This window comes from Trichoplusia ni, chromosome 5 (assembly GCF_003590095.1).
Source record: "Trichoplusia ni isolate ovarian cell line Hi5 chromosome 5, tn1, whole genome shotgun sequence".
NCBI classification, from domain to species: Eukaryota; Metazoa; Arthropoda; class Insecta; order Lepidoptera; family Noctuidae; genus Trichoplusia; species Trichoplusia ni.
In genome coordinates this window covers 5253970-5275625 of record NC_039482.1, presented here as the reverse complement: position 1 = coordinate 5275625, position 21656 = coordinate 5253970, and the positions used below count along the sequence as shown (strand labels likewise).

At 35.2% G+C, this 21656-nt stretch overlaps 1 protein-coding gene across 1 annotated transcript in view; it reads right to left on the bottom strand.

The window, feature by feature from the left end:
- Positions 1 to 21656, bottom strand: part of LOC113493888 (solute carrier family 2, facilitated glucose transporter member 8-like) — a 42642-nt gene that overhangs the window by 20598 nt on the left and 388 nt on the right. The window contains exon 2 of the mRNA XM_026871920.1: positions 8068 to 8215. Coding sequence (XP_026727721.1) covers positions 8068 to 8149 — 82 coding nt within the window. The 5' untranslated portion in view covers positions 8150 to 8215. The remainder of the gene's footprint in view (positions 1 to 8067; positions 8216 to 21656) is intronic.

Sequence of the window (21656 nt, the reverse complement as noted above, 5' to 3'; positions counted from 1 at the left end):
TAAAGACATTTTGAAGAAAAACAAGTATCTGATCTATTATTAAGAAAAAAACTTATCGCTTCGTAAGGTAGGTTAGCAGACAAATGTGTAAGATTTAAAGTATAATATAGAAATAGCTGCCCTGTTGATCAAGAGGTAACTAACCCTGACTGCTATAAAGGAGGCTTTGGGTTCGATTCCCAACGAAGAGATATGTTTTTGTGATGAGCACGACCATATTTCTGTGTTCGGTTGTAATTTATCTATATTATGCACGTAATTAGAAATGTATAAGTATGTTTATCAGTTTTATAGTACTCATAATACAAGCTTTGCTTAATTTGAGACTAGATGGCGTTGTGTAAAATATTATTATTAATATTACAGTTGCTGACTACGCAGACATCTCGACTTATAATGTTACTAGCTTTTCGCCCACGGCTTCGCCCGCGTCGATGTCGGTTATATCGCGTTTCCAAGATAATTCTTCAAAAGTCCGGGATAAAAACTATCCTATGTTCTTTCTCAATGTCAACACTATCTCTGTGCCAAATTTCATTACAATCAGTTCAGTAGTTTAGACGTGAAAGCGTAACAGACAGACAGACGGATTTACTTTCGCATTTATAATATTAATAGGGACGTAGGGATTTATCGTTAAGGGTAATCTTAATTGCACTGGCCAAGTGTGTGTACGTAAAGAATTCAATCTCGATTCGATCTAATGGAAAAATCGATTTTATTAATCCCAGTTACGATTCCTAATCATTATTTACGCACTAAAACGGTTATTAAAAGTAGTTAAGATTAGGAATTTAATGATGAAAAGCAAATTTTGTAATAGGTTTATTTTAAATTATGAAATCGCGATGCTTTTATGGAAATCTTTTTTGAAAAAAAAGATATAGACAGAGAAAGAATTTTTTAAAGAAATTTTATGAGCATGTTGTTGCATCTAATTTAGTCTCTTTACATAAGCTACCTAAAAATAAAAGTCCTGTCAAAAATGGACCAGCCATTTTAGAGATTAGCTGGAAAGAACAGACAGATAGAAAAAAATACAAAAATAATTTATTTTCATGTAATATGTATCTTATTATATTCATATGCATAGACGATTTGATTGTTCCAATACCACCAATCAGTTAGATGACGACCGATCGCTCAAGGTCGGACAGATTTCTTCCCACTTATTAAATATGTAAACTGACATTATCTGTACTAGATTGAGGTGCTATATTTATATATAATTGTTGACATACCTATCTACGCTTCCTAGCTACGCTTCACACGGTCAGTCCATGGATGGGTGACCACCTACGCCCATGTACACCCACCATAATGCCTTCTTTTACTTTTTATGTTCCGCAGCTTTTAGTCATGATAAAGTAAATTAATATATTGTATTGTACGTCTGCGCTATTAACGAAAATATTAGATACATTAATAATTAAACCTCACTTCTTTGAAATTGACCATCAAACCTTTTATTGAATACGTGAATTATTAAACAATTCGTTATTTTGTAAGCAAGACATGTAAATAAATTCACTCTAAACGGGGTTCAAGTAAAAACCCTTTTTTATCTTTCAAGGTAATAAAAAGGAAAATATGTGATGATTTTGATAAATTACCTAATATATAATGATAAACAGATCAAGGTTAATTATGGTAAAATTTATAATCCTCATGATTTTAGAGGGATAATCCTAATAGATTTTTTCCGCAGACAACGCGATATTCTTCCGTAAGGCTTCCTGCTGACATTTAAATACTTCATAATAGTTTTAAATACATAATTTTTTCAGAAAAAATAATGACAGTTTCGTATGTAATCCGAATTATTTTCAAAATGTTTCATTTTTTTTGGGTTGAACAGCAAGCTGGTATTATAACCAAGTTACATAATATTATGTACATAGATATAAGGTAAATCAATAATTTCATTGTTTAGTCTTGATACAGTTGTTACGGCTGCATGATAATATTACGTAAATAAGAGCAAGGTCGTGTCACCAATAGTTATGTTCACGATTTCCTATATGTATATCCTTAAAGTTAATAATCTTTGGCCTGACATGGGACTTGTTTCCTGAATGAAGAAATGAATGAATTATCGTCATTTAATAATTTGGACGGGCCTGACTTAGCTGACTTTGACCCAAGTGAAATAATCTTAACTCATGCAAACTAAGCAGCACTTCACAACTGTGTGTTGGACATGCTATTTCAACACATTATAAGCGATTAGATCAGCTTAAATCCTTGTAAAGTAAAACTGGGCTTCGGGCACAATTTGACAACCTATACAATCCGGTGATTAGTTTATCTCCAACCAGCATCTCTCAAATTCGCGCTCTTAATCACCGGACTACGTAATACATTCCAAGTACACTAAAGTGATTAATGCCTCTCTCATATCTATCACGATGTTTACAATCAGCGGGAGTCGTGTACCAACTGATAACATATGTCAAGTTCACGTCGTAAACTGTTACAGATAGACTGACGTAGATATGATTACATATACGGAGTTAGAAGCTGCATCGTCTTTGTATATCGAACATTATTTTATTAAATAAAAAACGATTAATGCACTCAGGAATGTGTCGATTAACGCACTCCTTGTGTAGAGCTTTGTTTTCTAATTATATGCGCAAGACTCAGAATAAACATTCGTGGGTCACACAAATGCTTGCGCCGGCAACAAAAGCTAATGCGCTAAATAAACGCTAAAGCCCTATGATGTTAACAATGTAACAATTTTTGTGACCGTTGTAGGTAACACTAGTCACCTAGTGGCTAGTCACGAGATAAAATAAAACCGTCGCCTTGTTGTCCCTATATCCCTTTGTATATGTGTTTTTCTTCGACAACGCTTATTTAGAAGTTGTTTTTGTTATGATGCAATGACAGTAGGAATCCTTATCCAAATAACGAACGATAAAGAAATTCTGTAGTGTATATTAGCATTGCACCCGTGCGAAGTCATGAAAGACCATCAAGATAAGCACCTAAAAGATAAGACGATTGTGTGTGCGTAAGTGTTCGTAAATGTTTAAAGCGCCATTAAATAGAAAAGCCAAGTCTCGACACTGAAAGACATTTCAAAGACATATTTAAGGAGCTCGTAGCTAAGCTATAATAATTTGATCGATTACAGGTTAAGCTACGCGTGACGTGATTGGTCCTTAGATAGGTGACCATCTTTGCCATGACGAGTTCCTCCGTGTTTCAGCACGTTAAATCGTGGGTCCCGGCTAGTTGGAAGCTAGAAAGTCGGATAACCGGTCTAACTAAGGGGTATTGTGTTGCCCAGGTAACTGGGTTGAGGAGGATAGATAGGCAGTCCCTCTTGTAAAACACTGAATCCAGTTAGACTGGAAACCAGCCCCAACATAGTTAGGTAAAGGTTAGGAGATAATTAGCACGACCTGTGAGCATATAAGTTACAAATGTCTATCGAATTTCATCAAAATCCATTTAGTCGTTACGCGTAAATATGCAACGACGATACAAACTTTAACATTCAGAAACTTTGTCTTCATTTTTGGAATTGTTAATAGTTAAGATTCTGCAAGTAATAAATCAAGAACCTGTATAAACAGTAAGAAATCCGTCCCGTGCCGGTTTAATACAATCAAAATCATTTAAATTGAAACCATTGAACACTTACCAATAGGACTCAAAGTAATATCATTACAGCTGCGAGAACGGGACGCCACTCTACGTTGTATATAGCCCTGTCTCGCTTCTACAACTATCACTTTATGAATAGGGGACCTCTGAATATTTATTAAAATCAAGATGTGTTGTGAAAGATTTGATTGAGTGGATGGCAACAATCACTTCTGTCAAGTATATTGGCAATGGCATACCTTTGGAAGGAAACAAACTGCTTGACACGAAATACTTGTGCTCAAAATATGAGCTTATAGCCGGTGGTATGTTTGATCTTAAAAAATATCAAAGAATCACTTCTTACATCCGATTTTATGATGATAAGAAGAACCAAGAAATCTGTAACGCAATTCCATCATGTTTGGACAATTCTACTAGTAAATATGTACGGACTTTTAAAGTAAATGGGTCGTTAAATGTTAGCCTAATTAGACCTATGTATATGTTGGTAATCGATGGATGAGAGAGAGTTTCAGATTACGGATATAATTGACTGACACCGTGTCTGTCACAAACCAGTTTTTATCTTATTTGGCCATTTATTGCTGCTCGATTGGTCTTCAAGAAGTTTTTTTTTATCAATAAATAGAAAAATGAAAAGATACCATTTATATCTTTAAAAGCAGGATCTTCATCTTGTCAGTAAGCACAGAATGAACTTGTTTGACCTCCTGTGTCACCATGATAGTACTGTGCATAATGGAACCCGTTTCAAGCTTTCGAGAGGGCCGCAGTGACTCATGCGCAGAAAACTCTACCACCTTATCTTAAAGTAATATAAGTACAGTTGTGTAAGCGAGACAGCGCACTTGACGGCGTAGAGCGGCATCTCTTTCTTTCATCTATTTCTCAACTGTTTGTTTGAAGTTGTGATGGTATGTCCGCTGGTTTTGCCAGTCTGTATCTCAGATGCACTTAATGTTTGCATGTAGGTTGACAATGTAGCTGTTTGCTTTAGCGTTGTCTTTGATGTCATCGGTTAAGCTTGGTATTTGAGCTGTCATGTGTCTGTTTCATGTGGTTTAAAGTTCCGAAAGAATTGAGTTTAAGATTTAGGGCATGTTTTCCTTCTTAATTTGATTATTTGTTCAAATATAATTAGTGTCTGCACGCATATCCGAGTGGATTAAGTTCACAGTGCGCGACGTGTCGTTGGTTTGATCCCCGTAGGACAAGAGTTTGTGTAATGCCACGAATGCTTGTCCTGAACCTGGCGGTCTTTGTGCATGTGACTTAAATGTTTTTAAAAACCCCCGAAGTACAAGAAATAAATTCAGCGTGTGTTTGTGCATACCACTCATTCACAATAAGAAAAAACTATGCCTAATCTATCTGCTTATAACGAATACAGTTCTAGAATTATTATTATTATTTATTATTCTATTTATTTACGTCAAAGAATCTTCATGTAACAAAATGATACACAAAAAAAGATTTACTCAAAAATAAATTTGCGTTATCTATGATAAAGGCCCGGTAATTAAAACAGTATTTAATGAAGTTATTTGTTTATATTCTTAATTGGACATTACTCATATGTTTCCTCGTAAAGAATAATCATTACAGCTGAGCAAAGTCAAAAGTCAGACGATCAGACGTCATGCCAATATTACGTAGAAACAAACTGTTGCGTCACAACTTAAATCGTCGCGTAATGATAATATGTCAAGTTGAGTGCAAGTTCACCTTTATAGGTACAATGTGTTACAAACCGGCGATGTTCTACGTCATCCTCTACGTATGGAAATGCAGAAGATATGGTACATTTCACATTGGTGACGTGATGAATGCACGGATAGCCGAGTGGTTGAGGTCGCCACCTCAAACTTACTGTGCGCGACGTGTCGTCGGTTCAATCCCTGTTTTAGAACGAGCGTTTGTGTGAGGCACGAATGCTTGTACTGAGTCTCGGTGTCTTTGTGCATGTGACTTAAAAGTTTGTCAAACCCCCGTGGCGCGAAGGTCACATTCCTTAGTGTGGGTAAAATCTGCCTTCAAAAATCCAATTTCGACTATTCGAAAATATTGTTTGTGGGAGTCAAAAAGCAATCAAGTTGTACTAGCATACAACTAGCAAGGTCTTGCTAGTTGTATGCTAGTACAATCAACCGTTGTTGATTTCATCGCACACCAGCAGACAGATTACCAGCATACAAAAAATGAAAAAAAAACTCAAATTTTACTTTTCCACGATTTTATTAAATGTGTAGATTTTATTCAAACTAAAGTCATTAAACTGTTTCGTATAATTATTTAACCTACTTAGCAACAGTAATTCGTTTAGTATTTTTTCTAGTCAACCCACAGTTTCAATGGCAGCTGAAAATAAATATTTGCGTGACCCACATAAAATATAGTTGTCGAATACTGGCTGGTTTTCTATCATGTCTGTTCACACTTCATATGCTACAGAAAAAAGTATTCATGTAAATAGGTCGACCTTATTTTGTTGCACTAGAAAAGATTAGACGTAACCTATGGACGTAACCAAGCTCGATGTATTTGTAAGTTCATTTTGGTAACATTCAAAAGGAATCTGAGTTCGGGAAAGTCTAGTTGTTCGGATATTGAAGCTTAGTGTAATGATAGACATAGCCTTATTTAAATCTGTTACAACAAATATCATTTTCCTGTTATTACCAAACGGACGAACACAAAACACCCAGACTTAGAACAAGTTTTCGTGACGTCACAAATACTTTTGTGACATTCACTGAAACTCGCCTATCCGTAAAGAAAGCACAAAATTGAAATCTTTTAGTAAGAAAAGAAGGAGAAAAAAATTCCAGCAATTCTTTGCAAGAACTACAACAACACCATACCATAACTGTCTTAAGCCATTTGTCAATTTAACATACGTAATAAGATCTTAGCACGGCATTACAGATAAAGCCATGGTTGTTACGTCACACAGGTGTGTCCGCTACATAAAATAGAAAGTCGGTGATCGTATTATCTCGACGCCACGCGACATGCGGACACAATTTAAATGAGACCGCCATTGAGTACTTGTAACTCTTGGTAAGTACTATTAAGACATTAATGTTACTTTGTATTTATCTTGCATATGGTATGGTGTAATGTAATAAGTGGTATATAAGTATTGGTTCATTCATGGATTTGTCTTGGACTGAATTAAATAATGGTGTCTTGGGCTGGTCACGTAGCGCGAATGCAGCCTGACCGTTGGGCAAAAATCGTCACACACTGGACGCCGGAGGGAGGACATCGGCAACGAGGCCGTCCGCGACGAAGGTGGTGTGACGATCTAGTCAAATACGCGTGGTGCACGTGGCCGGAACTTGCACAAAACAGAGAAGTGTGGAAGAGTAAGGGGGAGGCCTTTGCCCAGCAGTGGGATCTAAAACAGGCTACATAAAAAAAAAAAGAATTAAATAAATCAATTCATTTATCTTCTCTTAGGTAGTGTTATAATTAATGTGTGGGATACAATTTGATATTTCACCTGTGTGAGAGACTGGCCTGATGTAGGTTTTCATGGAAAACCTCTGATACAGGTCACCAGTTGTTGGTTAGCGCAGATATTTGGTAATATTTCGTAATTTTTTTTCTTGTAATTTTGACTATATTTTTTTATTACGCCATTAATTAGAATAGTATGAAGATGATTTTGAGTCTTTTTTAGGTTTTTTCTGAGGCAAGTATAACATGTCTTTAAGATTAGTTCCGAAACCCTTAAGACTGTTTGTACTCATATGCGTACGCTTTAGGTGATATAGAATCACATAGCACAATCAATATGATTCCTCTGATTACAAGTACCGATGTAAGCTGTTCTTGGGATAGTAACAGAACTCCATTGTAAAAGGCGAGTCGCGAAGGAAATTCGTTTAACTGTTTACTGTTTCCAGTAATTATGTTCGTTAGCAGAAACTGAAATTATCACTTATTGGTACATCGTTGGGTACCAAATGAAACAAAAAGTGATGGCGTAATATTTATATTGATCTTGATAACTTTATGATCTTTTGTTTAGTATGTATATCTTGTCTATTTGTATCCTACATGCGTTAAAAGAATAAATACTTTTTTTTCTTAGTTTGTTTTGTATTGAGGTGAGTTATGAACGAGTATTCTTAGTTATGTTTAACAATAAGGTCAACAAGAAGGTAGAAAAGGTGAGTCATTTAAAAGTTCTGGGAGAAAGAATGAAATTATTTGTCATGTGGGTTCCGAAATTCTTGTTATTATGTCATTGTTCCTTTGACCACCTTTAGTATTTTCTTTTTTTTGCTATGCCCGACAGGACCCACAATGCTCCAAACCTAATATTGTATGTAAGCCTTATGTATCTACCACCTAAGTTCACATTGTGGAATGCAATAAGCGTATTGAGTACCATTCCTAACTTTTTAACGCAGAAATAAGCCGTCATTTTTCACTCACCCATGGTAGCCATGATGAACTGGTTGGCGACTCCTCCATCCTTGAGGCCGGAGAGCCACCGCACCGGGAAGACGCCCAGCATGGCGCGCGCGTCGCTACCCGTCGTGTGGAGAACGTCTTAGTGGCACATGGCACGGGGACCTGGTTCCTGTAGATAATAGAAAGATCAAATAAAAAATTTATATTTATTTCTCTCCAGAAAAGCAACAATGCATTTGCATGATACAAAAAAAAATGTCACAACCTATTGTTAACTTTGTGAGAAACTGGTGCCTGATGTAAGTCAAAACATACATGCTTAGATCAATGATGGTATATCGAGATCGTTTATATAACTAGCTGAAAATAATCAAACGGGAATATATGGTATACTATGTGCGAATACAGGTTATAAACTACCTGTGTACCAAATTTCGTCCAAATCCGTCCAGTGGTTTTTGCGTGAAAGAGTAACAAACTTCTAAACATGTTTAGAGACTTTCGTGTTTATAATATTAGTGGGAAGTAGGATGGTGTACTGCCGATGCCGGTCAAAAACCTTTAGACAAGAAGGCATGAATAGGAAAATGTCTGGAATGGCGCCGCACAGTTTTCCTTTCAATAATACAGGTTTTGTTTCTGATAGGTTCTGTTAGTCTTTACATTTACTAATTCAAATTGCCTAGTCGGATTTTTTTAAACCTATAAAATACTTGATAAATGAAAGAGAGTTTTTGAAGATATTTTTGATACAAAGATCATTCTGCTATTTCTGTCGATCAGAACTAAAACTATAGTTGAACTCACGCAGTGCCTGTACATGAGTAATTAACGCCATACGTGGCTGAGTCCTACTAATTACCCAATTTTACGCTTCCGTTGTCTATTTTAGTCTATTTCGTTTAGCACAATGAGTGAATTCATAGGCTGTTACTCCCTACAAATGGGAGAATCATAAAAGGTTTCTGATGTGGAACATTTTATTATTCGTATCTTTCTCTTATTGTCTAACTAAGTGCTTGTCTACTAATGTATAAGTTGATTTCAGTTTGAACACAGATTAAGCTACGCTCAAAATGAGTTCGTATTTTCGTATGCCTTTTTTTGTAAGGCGGGGGAATCCTTATCAACACCCACTCCCTCGGGGAAGGAAATGGGTAGTGTCAGACTCTTACTGACTAACCTGAACCACCGTGCTTCGACATGCGCGTTTTTGTGTCGGTGTATGGCAATGCGTTGTAATCCTTCATAAACGTTTTTTCGTATTTCTGACTGCTATTCCGGGTGGTTGGGAGTAAATAGGTTGAGAAATTCAGACACGCAGAGAGAGTAGAGCGGTATTTACTTTCACACAGATATAGGTCCCTAGATTAACTTTCTGAAACTACGTGCAAAGCAAAGGTCATCTTCAACTTTACGTGGTCACTGTGACTAAACACTTACGTAAGGTTCTGAAATATGATTTGCCTTCACTTATTGTTTACTAATTTACCTAATTGCCTCTCACACAATAAGATCATTTATAGACGAGTGGTTGAGGTCACCGCACCAAATCCTCTGTGCGTGACGTGTCGCGGGTTCGCATCCCGCGAGAGAGAAGTATTTTTGAGGTCCACGAATGACCTTGAATCTGGTTGTCTTTGTGCATGTGACTTGAATGTTTTTGGAATCCCCCTCGGCATAAATTAATTAAAACAGGAGTCGTTTAAAAATCACAGCAACGAATGTTCTCAATGCGTCCTTAACAATTTACGATTATGTTTAGTAATATTATTGAAATTAAGTAAATTATTTTGTAAGAAAAACATATCCTCATTTTTACATGTAGTTTTTCGGTTTTGCTCAGTTTGAGACAACTAAAAAAACCGGGAATGGTTCTTTTTCTCTTGTTGTATTTGTTTGCTTGTCATTTGCATTTATCAGTAAGTATTTTTTTTCTTATTATTCAATTCTGCAATCTTGATACCATTTTAACTAAAAGCAGATTTAGAAACAGTACGTGAGGTCTAAGAAATGACAAAGGTCAATCAAACTGATTACAAATGAATCAGATTCTACATATCAAAAGATATTAAAACCTTTTATTACTCAACTCACGTGATTTATCTTATTTATGTATGTAAATATAGATAAACGCCAGATAATAAGGAAGCGGACATTTAGTTTATTCGATTTTTATTGTAAATAATTATACCTATTACAAATTATAAATCAATATTTTTATTACTGGTTCTGTATGGAAATAAGGACTTAAATACTAAGTTATTATTATTAAATGACAGTAAAACGAAGTTCTCAATACAACCTGCGATCTTTAAAGAGGTTCTATGCTTTGTACTATCGTATTTAACTATAAAAAACTAGCTGTTGCCCGCGACTTCGTCCCCGCGGGTAGAAGATATAAGTTATGATTTATAGCTGCCGTGTTTTCTCCACATTTTCCATTTTATCTTCGCTCCTATTAGTCGCAGCGTGATGGTATATAGCCTAAAACCTTCCTCGATGAATGGTCTATTCAACACAAAAATAATTTTTCAATTTGAACCAGTAGTTCCTGAGATTAGCGCGTTCAAACAAACGAACAAACAAACTCTTCAGTTTTATATATTAGTAACTAGCTGTTGCCCGCGACTTCGTCCCCGTGGGTAGAAGATATAAGTTATGATTCATGTATACCTGCCCGGTTTTTTTTTCACATTTGCCATTTTATCTTAGCTCCTATTGGTCGCAGCGTGATGCTTTATAAGTTTATAGCCTAAAGCCTTCCTCGATGAATGGTCTATTCAACACAAAAAGAATTTTTCAATTTGGACCAGTAGTTCCTGAGATTAGCGCGTTCAAACAAACAAACAAACAAACTCTTCAGCTTTATATATTAGTAATAAGTAATAAGTAATATATAGATATAGGTTATAAATCAATATTTTTGGTTCTGTATGGAAATAAGGACTAAAATACTGAGTTATAATTTTAAAATGGTCATTAAATAACAGTAAGACGAAGTTCTCAGTACAACCTACAAACTTTAAAGAGGTTTTATGCTGATTTATGGCTGTAATAGGTATTTGACTATAAAAAATATGAACCATAGTAGGTTAAATACATATTTTAATTTAGTATTTTTTTAAAATATTATAATTTTTTTTTTTATATATTCTGTAATACTGCATTGACCGATTGTAATTATTAGAAGATGGGTACTTCTTTTTTGCCATTCATCAAATGGATTGCAAAATTAAATACCGGATAAAACCGCATTATATAGATGAAAAAAATACAAGCTTAAGCTAGAGACTCACCTAGTCAATAAATATAATAGAGCCAAGTTATTAACAATGAATATAATAAACATAACATAACCCTTATATATAACATATAATATGATATATATAAGGGTATACACACAAACCTTGCTTCTACAATCAAGGTCTACCGCATTCGAGCCCTTCACCGTTAATGCTAGTTGTTCGCTTTATATTAACAATATCTAGAAGCTTCTAGTACGAGATAATAATCAGGAAATACTTGCTAGACTAAATAGACAACGATGCTGGATAAACGTTCGGTAGGTCTAGACTTGTTGCATCATTATCAACCTTATATACACATAGCTTTATCGCTCGCAAAAATTTATTTTGTCTACAGGCAAAAGTGTGAGTGTGCTAATACCCTATTCATATTGTACAACGTGTTTAAGCAGACTGAATGTTATAGATAAGGTGAGGGATTCAATGATTTATTCTCAAAAATACGCCAGACTTTCGAATAACATGAGAGGAGCTCGTGGCTGAGCTATAACCGCATAAGTGATTCGATCACAGGTTAAGCTATGCTTGACGCGGTTGGTCCGTAGATGGGTGACCATCTTTGTCATAGCGAGTTCCTCCGTGTTTCGGAAGGCACGATAAATTGTGGGTCCCGGCTGTTATTCCTACATCTTTGACAGTTGTTACAGGTTAGGTAGTCAGAAGCTTGAAAAAGTCTGACAGCCAGTCTAACAACCAAGGGGTGTCGTGTTGCCTAGGTAACTGGGTTGAGGAGGTCAGATAGGCAGTCGCTCCTTGTAAAACACAGGTACTCAGCTGAAACCGGTTGGACTGGTAGCCGACCCCAAGATAGTTGGGAAAAAGCTAGGCCGATGATGACTTTCGAATAACATGATTAAAGACTCCCAATCTCTTGGTCTCCCAGTCAATAAACGAGCATTTAAAGCATTTTGACTAAACACACAGGGCCATTTTTTAAGCGCCGTTGAAAAATCCAAGGTAGAAAGTACTTCTGGAATTATGATATATCGTCACTTTTACGTCGTTTTATGAAATGGTTGGAGTTGACAGTGCCTATCTGAATACCCTGAGAAATATGGAAAGAAACTCTAAAGTCGAGACAAATGGTTATGGTATGAATGGTACCAGACCAGTGGCATAGCTACCTTAGGTGGCACCCCGTCGAAAGTAAAATACAGTAATTTGCTTTTTCACAAAAGGGTGACACCTAGTGCGCCCCCTCCCCCCTTAGCAACGCCACTGAATTATAGGTACTATCAAGTCAAAACAATATTGTTGCGGTGATAAGCGGTAATAAGCTTGGGTTGGTCTGTCAACCGCAATGACCAGGTAGACTCTGCGGCTTAGCAGAGGGCACGTTTACAGATGGGTGAGAAACGTGACATGCTTTGTACTTGGTAGAGGTTCTACTGTTTTAAATGTATGTACGAGATGGTTTGCTTTAGAATAGTTAAATGTATGGCCGGGGTAATGTAGTTGTAGTTCTGTGATATTTTTTCTTGAGGATACAATTTACATACATAATATTTTTGTTTTGCCGCAGCCGCACTATGAAATTTAATTCCTTTATCGCGGCGATTTCACATTCAAGTGACATGCACACAGTAACCCAGACTCAGGACAAGCATTCGTGGATTACTCACACGCTAGACACGCTTGTCCTTCGTCGGTATCGAACCCACAACACGTCGGGTACAGTGGGTTTGGTGTTTTGGCCTTCATCACTCGGGTACCCGTGCAGTAAGTAGTGAAACACGATTCGTATGATTGATACGACATTCTATGAATTTAACTTTAATATATTGATATATAGTTTTAAAAATGTAAATTTTAAATATTAAACTGCATTTAGATTCTACTACCAAATGACGGACATGATGGATTGCAGTCGCGCTTTCATCATTTCTTAATAAAACAAACCCTTTGCCTTCACCTTTATTTCTACCTCTTTCTTTCCTTTATGAACTTAACATCTTCTAATTATTCCTTTGGTTCATAGAATCGTCTTCAAGACTTTTGTTCTATCTCCCTGCGCCGTCAATACGATAATCTTTGGCCCGTACTCGAGGCGAATCCGTTATCGAAGCACTCGGCTGATCATCATAGGTCGCACAGATTAGTCTAATCATACTTAGGTTATAGACTACACACATTGGATCTGACCTTAATTACGCATATTTATATAACTCCTTTGAATAAAAAAAAAATCTGGTGAGTGGTTGAGGTCACCACGCCAAACCCTCTGAGCTCGACGTGTTAATCGTTCGATCCCCACGTAGGACAAGAATTTGAGTGATCCATGAATACTTATCCTGATTCTTGGTGTATTTGTGCTTGTGACTTGAATGTTTGTGAAACCTCTCGCGACAACATGATTAAATTCCTGCATACGGGGTCCGTTTTTTTCTGAAGAACTACGCTTGGTTATTTCTGTTGCTTTTTACATTTCACGAAAAAGGATGAATAGAGAACTTTATGTTTAATTTAAGCCCATGACAATAGATTTAATAAATGACCAACACACCTACATACTATACCTACATTTGTCCCACTAAACTTTAATCAGTATGAACGAAATCAAAACAGACCGCATATAATAAACAAATGATTGACACGCATGACGACATGATTTCAGCATTCCGATGACTCATAGTTCACTCGCATATGCGGCGCAAGTATGTAGACCATCGATCTTATAAGTGTAGAGAAGTGTCACTTTTGTTATGTACTGTAATTCCTGCTATATTTAAAAAAAATATAGCAGGAAGAACAAAGTAGATACCTTGAGGTTAGTTGTTTATTCAAGTTTGATTTTGTGACGTTGTAGGGAGTAATTTAATAAAACTTCTAAACCGATTCTGGTCGAAAGTCCTCTACCAACAGACAGATAGGTTATTTATGAATTTCATATTTGACTCGCCCAACAAGGTGAATACAACTTAAAATAACTAATGACTTGCCTAAGCTCTATTATGTACTATCATCACTCTAAGGTTGATCATCTGCTCCTAATACAGGCATGCACGTGTCATCTTCCCACTTCCTTCTACAGTCATTTATGCCGTCGTTTCGGCTGATATTAGATACTATGATTAATTGTTCATGTCATGCGTAGATCACGTTATGACGTATAATAGTTTGCAGCGTTATTCAAACAGTAGGGTTATTGTAGATTTTATTGTTGCATTGTTATTTGTGATATCTTTATGATACGGCTTCTGTTTTGAATGACGCTTCTGATTTTTCTGTCATTTTGTTATTTTATTGGTTGCAAATTTTGCGTCACCGATTTTGTAGAGATTTGAGTACGTCAATGAGCTCAGAGAAAGACGTCCTCCAGCCTGAAGTCGTAGGCAACAGCTAGTATATTATATTTAAATAGAATGACCAAAATCCCTTAGGCACGCCTAGAAATGTGACTTCTTCCAAAGTGACATTTCTAAAAATATGGCTCTAATCACTTGGTTATGTCACTTTCATAGGTTTGTGGGACTTTCCTTAAATAAAATGACCAAGTCTCGTGAAAATTTCATTTGTGTAAATTTAAGGTATTTGTGTATATTTTAACGTAACATCACTTTTCTGGTATCCACCTTCATCGACCTTGATTACATTAATTAATAATATTCATCTTAGCCATAGTCCTAGCCTTTTCCCAACTATGTTAGGATCGGTTTCCAGTCTAACCAGATGCAACTTAGTATATACCAGTGTTTTACAAGGAACGACTTCCTATCTCACCTACTCAACCCAGTATTATTATTCTAAGGATATCCCTTTATTATAAATGTAAATTGAGGAAAAATATTATCAAAATACTGGAGTTTACATCACGAGTGTGTTTTTCCTGGTTTAAAAATTGTATTTCTGTGTTAACTTTTATAAATGTTTGATAGCATACCATTTTTATTAAAAATGTTCTTACACTTTAAATTGGCATTACTTTTCACATATAAATGGTATCCAAATTGTATAAAACAATGAAATAGCGAAAACTATGCAATATTGCTACCAAAATTACTTATTTAAATAAATAAATAAATGCGGACAACATCACATACATTGTTCTGAACCCAAAGTAAGTTGCTAAAACACTTGTGTTATGGAATTCAGATACAACGAAGGTACCACAAACACCCAGACCCGAGAAAATGTAGAAATGTGAATTTTTACATTGACCCGACCGGGGATCGAACCCGGGACCTCATAGCTAGCGAAACCTTGAAACCGGTGCGTACCTCGACCACGGAGGTCGTCATATTATTTTGTTTTTGGAAATCAATTGTTTATACAGTAAATAATAAAAATAAATAAATCAAATACACCGGTTATTTAAATCATACATTTATTTATTTAATATGTGTTGTATAAAAAGACACACCAAGATAATTTACCTTTTTGAGTACATAATCCATGGTCTATAGTCACACATATTGACGGTTTTTACCTGATATTGTGGAAAGCAATCTTATAATTGGCTTTCGTAGTTAATAAGATTACTACTATTCAGAATTTACCTTGTGGTTGCATAAATATCCAAGGTCTTTTTTAATCCATACATTTTTTCTTAAATTAATAATATGGTCGTTTGATATTCTTAAATTTAGCTATATAAATATGAAGTAGGTATTAGAAATGTTAAAAATAGTGAACTTAGTTAAAGCTGTAATTTTTTTCAAGAAATAAAAACATTATAATTCTTTGAACAATTTGAAAAAATACAATTTAACCTAGTTACACAACTTTTTATGTATGTTTTTAATAAAAAAAAAATATAACGGGAATTAGACAATACAAACTACTAAAACGGTCAAGTGCAGTCTGACTTCCGACACTGAGGATTCCGTACAAGTAATCTAAAGAATCGAATTGGTTGGGTGACAAAAAATTGATTTTGCCCAGATATTTATTTACCACCCAAAAATTTAATTTTTATCGTCCATCGTTATTCTTATTAATGTTGTCATAGCGGCAACAGAAATTCAACAACTGCGTAAATATCTACTGCCTAGCTATTAGCTATCACGGTTCATGAGACACGGCCTGGTGCCAGACAGACAGACAGACAGTAGTGCTTCATTTCTGAAGCAGGGTTTCGTTTCCCGCCGACAAACTGTCACACAGTTTGGTGGGTTTAATTATTTTGTTATATGTTTTTAGAACCAATAAAAGATTTTATTATTATTATTATTATTATTTTACCCTTTGAATATGGAACACTAAAAATCTAAGTACCCACAATGTAAATAACTGTGAATACATATAAAAATAATAATACGCATTCTATTATTATAATTTGAATGCATCGGATTTGCTTTGTGTACCAAATAATACGCTTTTGTCTGACAAATGTCTGTGATTTACAACTAGATAGGGTAAACCGAGTGACAATCAGTTCAACAATGGCGAGAAACTCGTTCGTCGAAATGTACTGGGGGTCTATTACCAACAGTATGTATGAATAACAAGCTTATTTAAGGATATGGTAATAGGACGCAAGGAGACTCTAACCTCTAAGTAACATTGCGTTTAATTTTATACAGTGCCGGCGTAAGGGCCACTGACACCCCGGGCGAAAATATTGTGGCGCCCACTTGAGGGAAGCAATATCAAGTGTTAGTTTTTTGCGGATCCCAAGTAAAATTATATTAAGAACTAGCTGTTGCCCGCGACTTCGTCCCCGTGGTTAGAAGATATAAGTTATGATTTATACCTTCCCTGTTTTTTCACATTTTTCATTATATCTTCGCTCCTATTAGTCGCAGCGTGATGGTTTATAGCCTAAAGCCTTCCTCGATAAATGGACTATTCAACACAAAAAAGATTTTTCAATTTGGACCAGTAGTTTCTGAGATTAGCGCGTTCAAACAAACAAACAAACAAACTCTTCAGCTTTATATATTAGTATAGAGTATAGATAATATAGATATAGATTTCATCTTTGATTTAGCGTTACGTTTGGCGGTGGAAGTATTCCACCTGTAGCGTAGAGCACTTCTGAGGGTTTGCGCCAGGAGAGGCAAGAGACTCCAACTTCAGACCATGGCGCCCCCAGAATTTGTCGCCCTGGGCCATCGTCCCATCACGCTCCCCCGTAACGCACGGCAGATTTAATTGTTGTTTACCGTCTGATTTTAAAACTTATCATACTAATAGATATTACATGTAACGCAAAAGTTTGTATGTACGATGTTTGTTCCTCTTTCACGCAAAAACCACTGAACGGATTTTAACGAAATTTTTTACATAGATAGTTTATAACCAATATCAACTCATAGGATAGTTTTTATTGGAGATTTCATGTTCCCGTGAGGTCATTTTCGATTGGTAGCGACCGCGCCTAACATCTAGTGATTACATAAAAATACGATTTTACGCAGTAACACAAATGGGTATCTATTTTTTTTGTATGTATTTGTCCGTACAGTACACCAACTTATATTTTAATGAGCTTTATCTTGTAACTGTTTTTTTTTTTATAATTAACCGTTATTCCTGTTAGTTAAGACATACGGAAACATTGATTGATTGATCGTAATAATTATTATTATTAACAAGGGCAGCGCTAATCTCAATTCTTATCTTTGTTTGGCAGTAATTTGGGCCTTGACATTTTGTGTCTTCTTTATATTATTATAAACATTTAGTCCTTAAAGGAAATAATAATAACTATAAGGTACACTAAGAAACTATTCTATGATACTAAAGCGAATGTTTTTTTTTTTGTTTATTTTAAAAAACTTATCTCCGAAAAGGCTGGACCGATTTTACTCAGTTTTGTTAATGGTACATTGTTTATTTTTAACCCCGACGCAAAGTTTGTTTCGATATTTATACGTTTAGGCTGTAACAGCATCGCTCTAATAAAAAACAAATGTAATTAATGAAAACAAAAACTAATTACCGATAAAAATATTTTCATAATAGATTCCTATTAAATCTTATTACATTTATTTCCACAAAGCAACATTGCGTCATGTCTTTCTTCATCTAACACCGATTCTTAGAACCATAAACAAGTTGTGCAAGATTTTTTGCTCATAATATTGAATCTTAAAATTTCCGTGTGTCAGCGGCCCTTTCCATCGACAAAACGAGAAATAAGAAAACATCAATATCCATTGCTTGTTTAGTACCAAATGCAGCTTGGATATTGGAGAAAACTAAGATTGGGTTCTGACTGCGGAATGTGTCGTGTCACGGGTTCGACCCCCGCGTAGGCCAAACATTTCTGTGATCCACGAATGCCTGTTCTGGGTCTGGGTGTCTTTGTGCATGTGAATTATAATATGCTTGTGAATCCCACGACACAAGGATTTAATTTCCTATGCGGGAGTCATGTGGTGCAGGTCTGATCACAACACATGCAAGTAAAAATATGACCTAGTGTATACAAGTGACCATGAGTTATATGTACAAGTTACTTAATTATTCTGAACACTATTGATTGACACAGTCAAGGAAAACATCTGTATTCCAAATATCGGAATTTGGAACCGCTAACGTGACTAAGGCTTTTCTATATGAGAAGAGGCTGTTGCTCAGCAGTTGGACTTTTATAGGCTGAAAATAATAATTTTATAGACAAGCTAAATCATCATCGGCCTAGCTTTTTCCCAACTATGTTGGAGTCGGCTACCAGTCCAACCGGTTTCAGCTAAGTACCAGTGTTTTACAAGGAGCGACTGCCTATCTGACCTCCTCAACCCAGTTACCTGGGCAACACACACCCCTTGGTTAGACTGGCTGTCAGACTTTTCAAGCTTCTGACTACCTGTAACGACTGTCAAAGATGTAGGAACAACAGCCGGGACCCACAATTTAACGTGCCTTCCGAAACACGGACAACCTAAATATACCAACAAAAGCTGGTTAACAAGTAAGCACGAGACTCACGACATACGAGATTAAACAGAATGCTGGCTTAAATATATTTGTTGAAGCCCAGCAATGGATACCGAAACTTTTAAAATGACGACGAAGTTATTTCATCGCCTTATACAGGCTGTTTATTTAATGTTCGGAATTTAACCAAATGTGTTAGTAAATAAGAGCATGTGGTGATGTTTGTTTTTTATTTGTATCTGATTAAATATCGATTGGAATTCGATAATATGTTTACAGATTTATAAATACAAAGCTGTGACTTGTCTTTTGGGAGATAAATACTTCTTACACAGGTAAAGGATGGGTTTTGGTCATTTTGCAGTAGTTTTATTTATGTAGTGTATTTTGTAGCGTGTAAAAAATATATCTTAGATATCAGGGAATATATTATATTCTAGACTGTAATAATCTATACTAATATATAAAGCTGAAGAGTTTGTTTGTTTGTTTGAATGCGCTAATCTCATGAACTACTGGTTCAAATCGAAAAAATATTTTACCAAATAGACCATTCATCGAGGAAGGTTTTAGGCTATATAACATCACGCTGCATCTAATAAGAGCGAATATACAATGGAATATGTGGCAAAAACGGGGTAAAATTTTCAACTTCGAGGGCTTCCGTTCAAAAATTCATAATTTTCATAACGCCATCAACTTTAAAACTGAGCAAATCGTGTAGTATGAGTATACAAAACTCATATATTTTTGGATATTGTAGATACATTACACCTAGACAGAATACAAAATGATCGTGCGAATCACACAAACATTTCTTACGAGAGGGAATCGAATTTCAACCGCATCCGGATGAAATTATTAGCGGAGTTTTTATATGCTTCAATTACGCTTACATCATTTGACTTCCCATTTATTTTTATTTTTTATTTCTGCTATTAAGTGGTTTGGTTCGTTAACGAATGTGATAAGAAATGGACTAAAGGTGTGTTTAGACTGCGAGTAAAATATTATTTGATACTTTAAAAAAATGTAGGTGAGTATGTGTATGCAGAAAATACTAGTATATAGTCCGAAAAAAATGTACATAGTAGAATTAAATTTAAAACTATATGTACTTAGGCGAGCTTTAAGAATGTTTGGACAAATTTAAAAAAATAACTCAAGCTGATTTAACGAAAAATCAGAGACAAACAAATAATCTTTTCTTTTCCTTTAATAAAACGTCTTAAAACAATACGAAAAAGCTCTTTTTATTTCTTATTTTGAAGTATGTTACTTATATTTTACGTAGCGTACACCCCTACCGAGTTAAAGTCGTATTTCCAACACGACAAACAGTAAAACTAGTTCTATATTTAGATAAACTTGTTAAACGTTCTGCAAACTACGTTCTGATGTACGAGTATTGAACACAAAAAACAAAAGTTTATTTTTAAATGTCAACGATAAAAATAAACTTAACATGAAGGTACAGGAATTGAGGAATCTAGTGGGATTTGTCGAGAGGGTTACTAAGACCCTCTCATACAAAGGGCTAAAGAATTAGCATGGGTAGATATCGAGATGAGGAATGATGATCTTCGAGGAAGAAAAAAGGATTAAGCGCATATTTAGAGATTAAAAAGGAAAAATACTTAAGCTACATTTTGTGTCATTCAAAATCCTACATCCTACTGATATTTCACAAACGAAAGTATGTGAGGCTGAGTGTATGTTTGACATTCTTTCACACTTAAACGGCTAAACCTATTTTGATGAAATTTGGTATTGTATCCTGAATAAAATAGCCTATGTGCATATAACACATGGGCTATTTTTATACCTTCAGCTAAAACCTAAATTCTGTTGGATTATACCCCGGGACCATAGACCAGTTTTACTATTAATTGCAGTTTTTATAGACACGGAGATCTGTCTGTGAAAATATTTAAACGCAGACGCATTTTTACATACTTACAATACATGTTTATTGTTCATTTAATTTTCTAAGTTCTGACTTTGTACAGTTGAATTAAGTAATAAACAAAATTAATATACGCGCAACAAATTATAAATCTAAAAACCTATATAAATAAAAATAAATGAATGAAATGATTTCTTTGTCAACGTGGGTATTGAAATTGTATAGTAACAATGGTTGTGTAAAACAATTAACAAATGGTCTTGAATCCGTAAAACGGTATTTATCATCAACTAATTAACTAACTACTTATACGCAAAAAGTGATCAATGAAAGTTATGAATGAAAAGAGAAATTATGTTATTTTACATTGACCGAATTTGCGTATGATGTTACTAGTTTTTGTTTATAAAAATAATTGACATAAAAACTTTTCCATATTTTTTTTAACCAAAAATTTATAAAAATGGATACATGGGTGGATGGATTGTATAATTTAGTGTAAAAAAATGTTTATGGAAAATAAATCATAGATACTTTTTATAGAAGTTCTGAATGGAAATGCTCGAGACAGA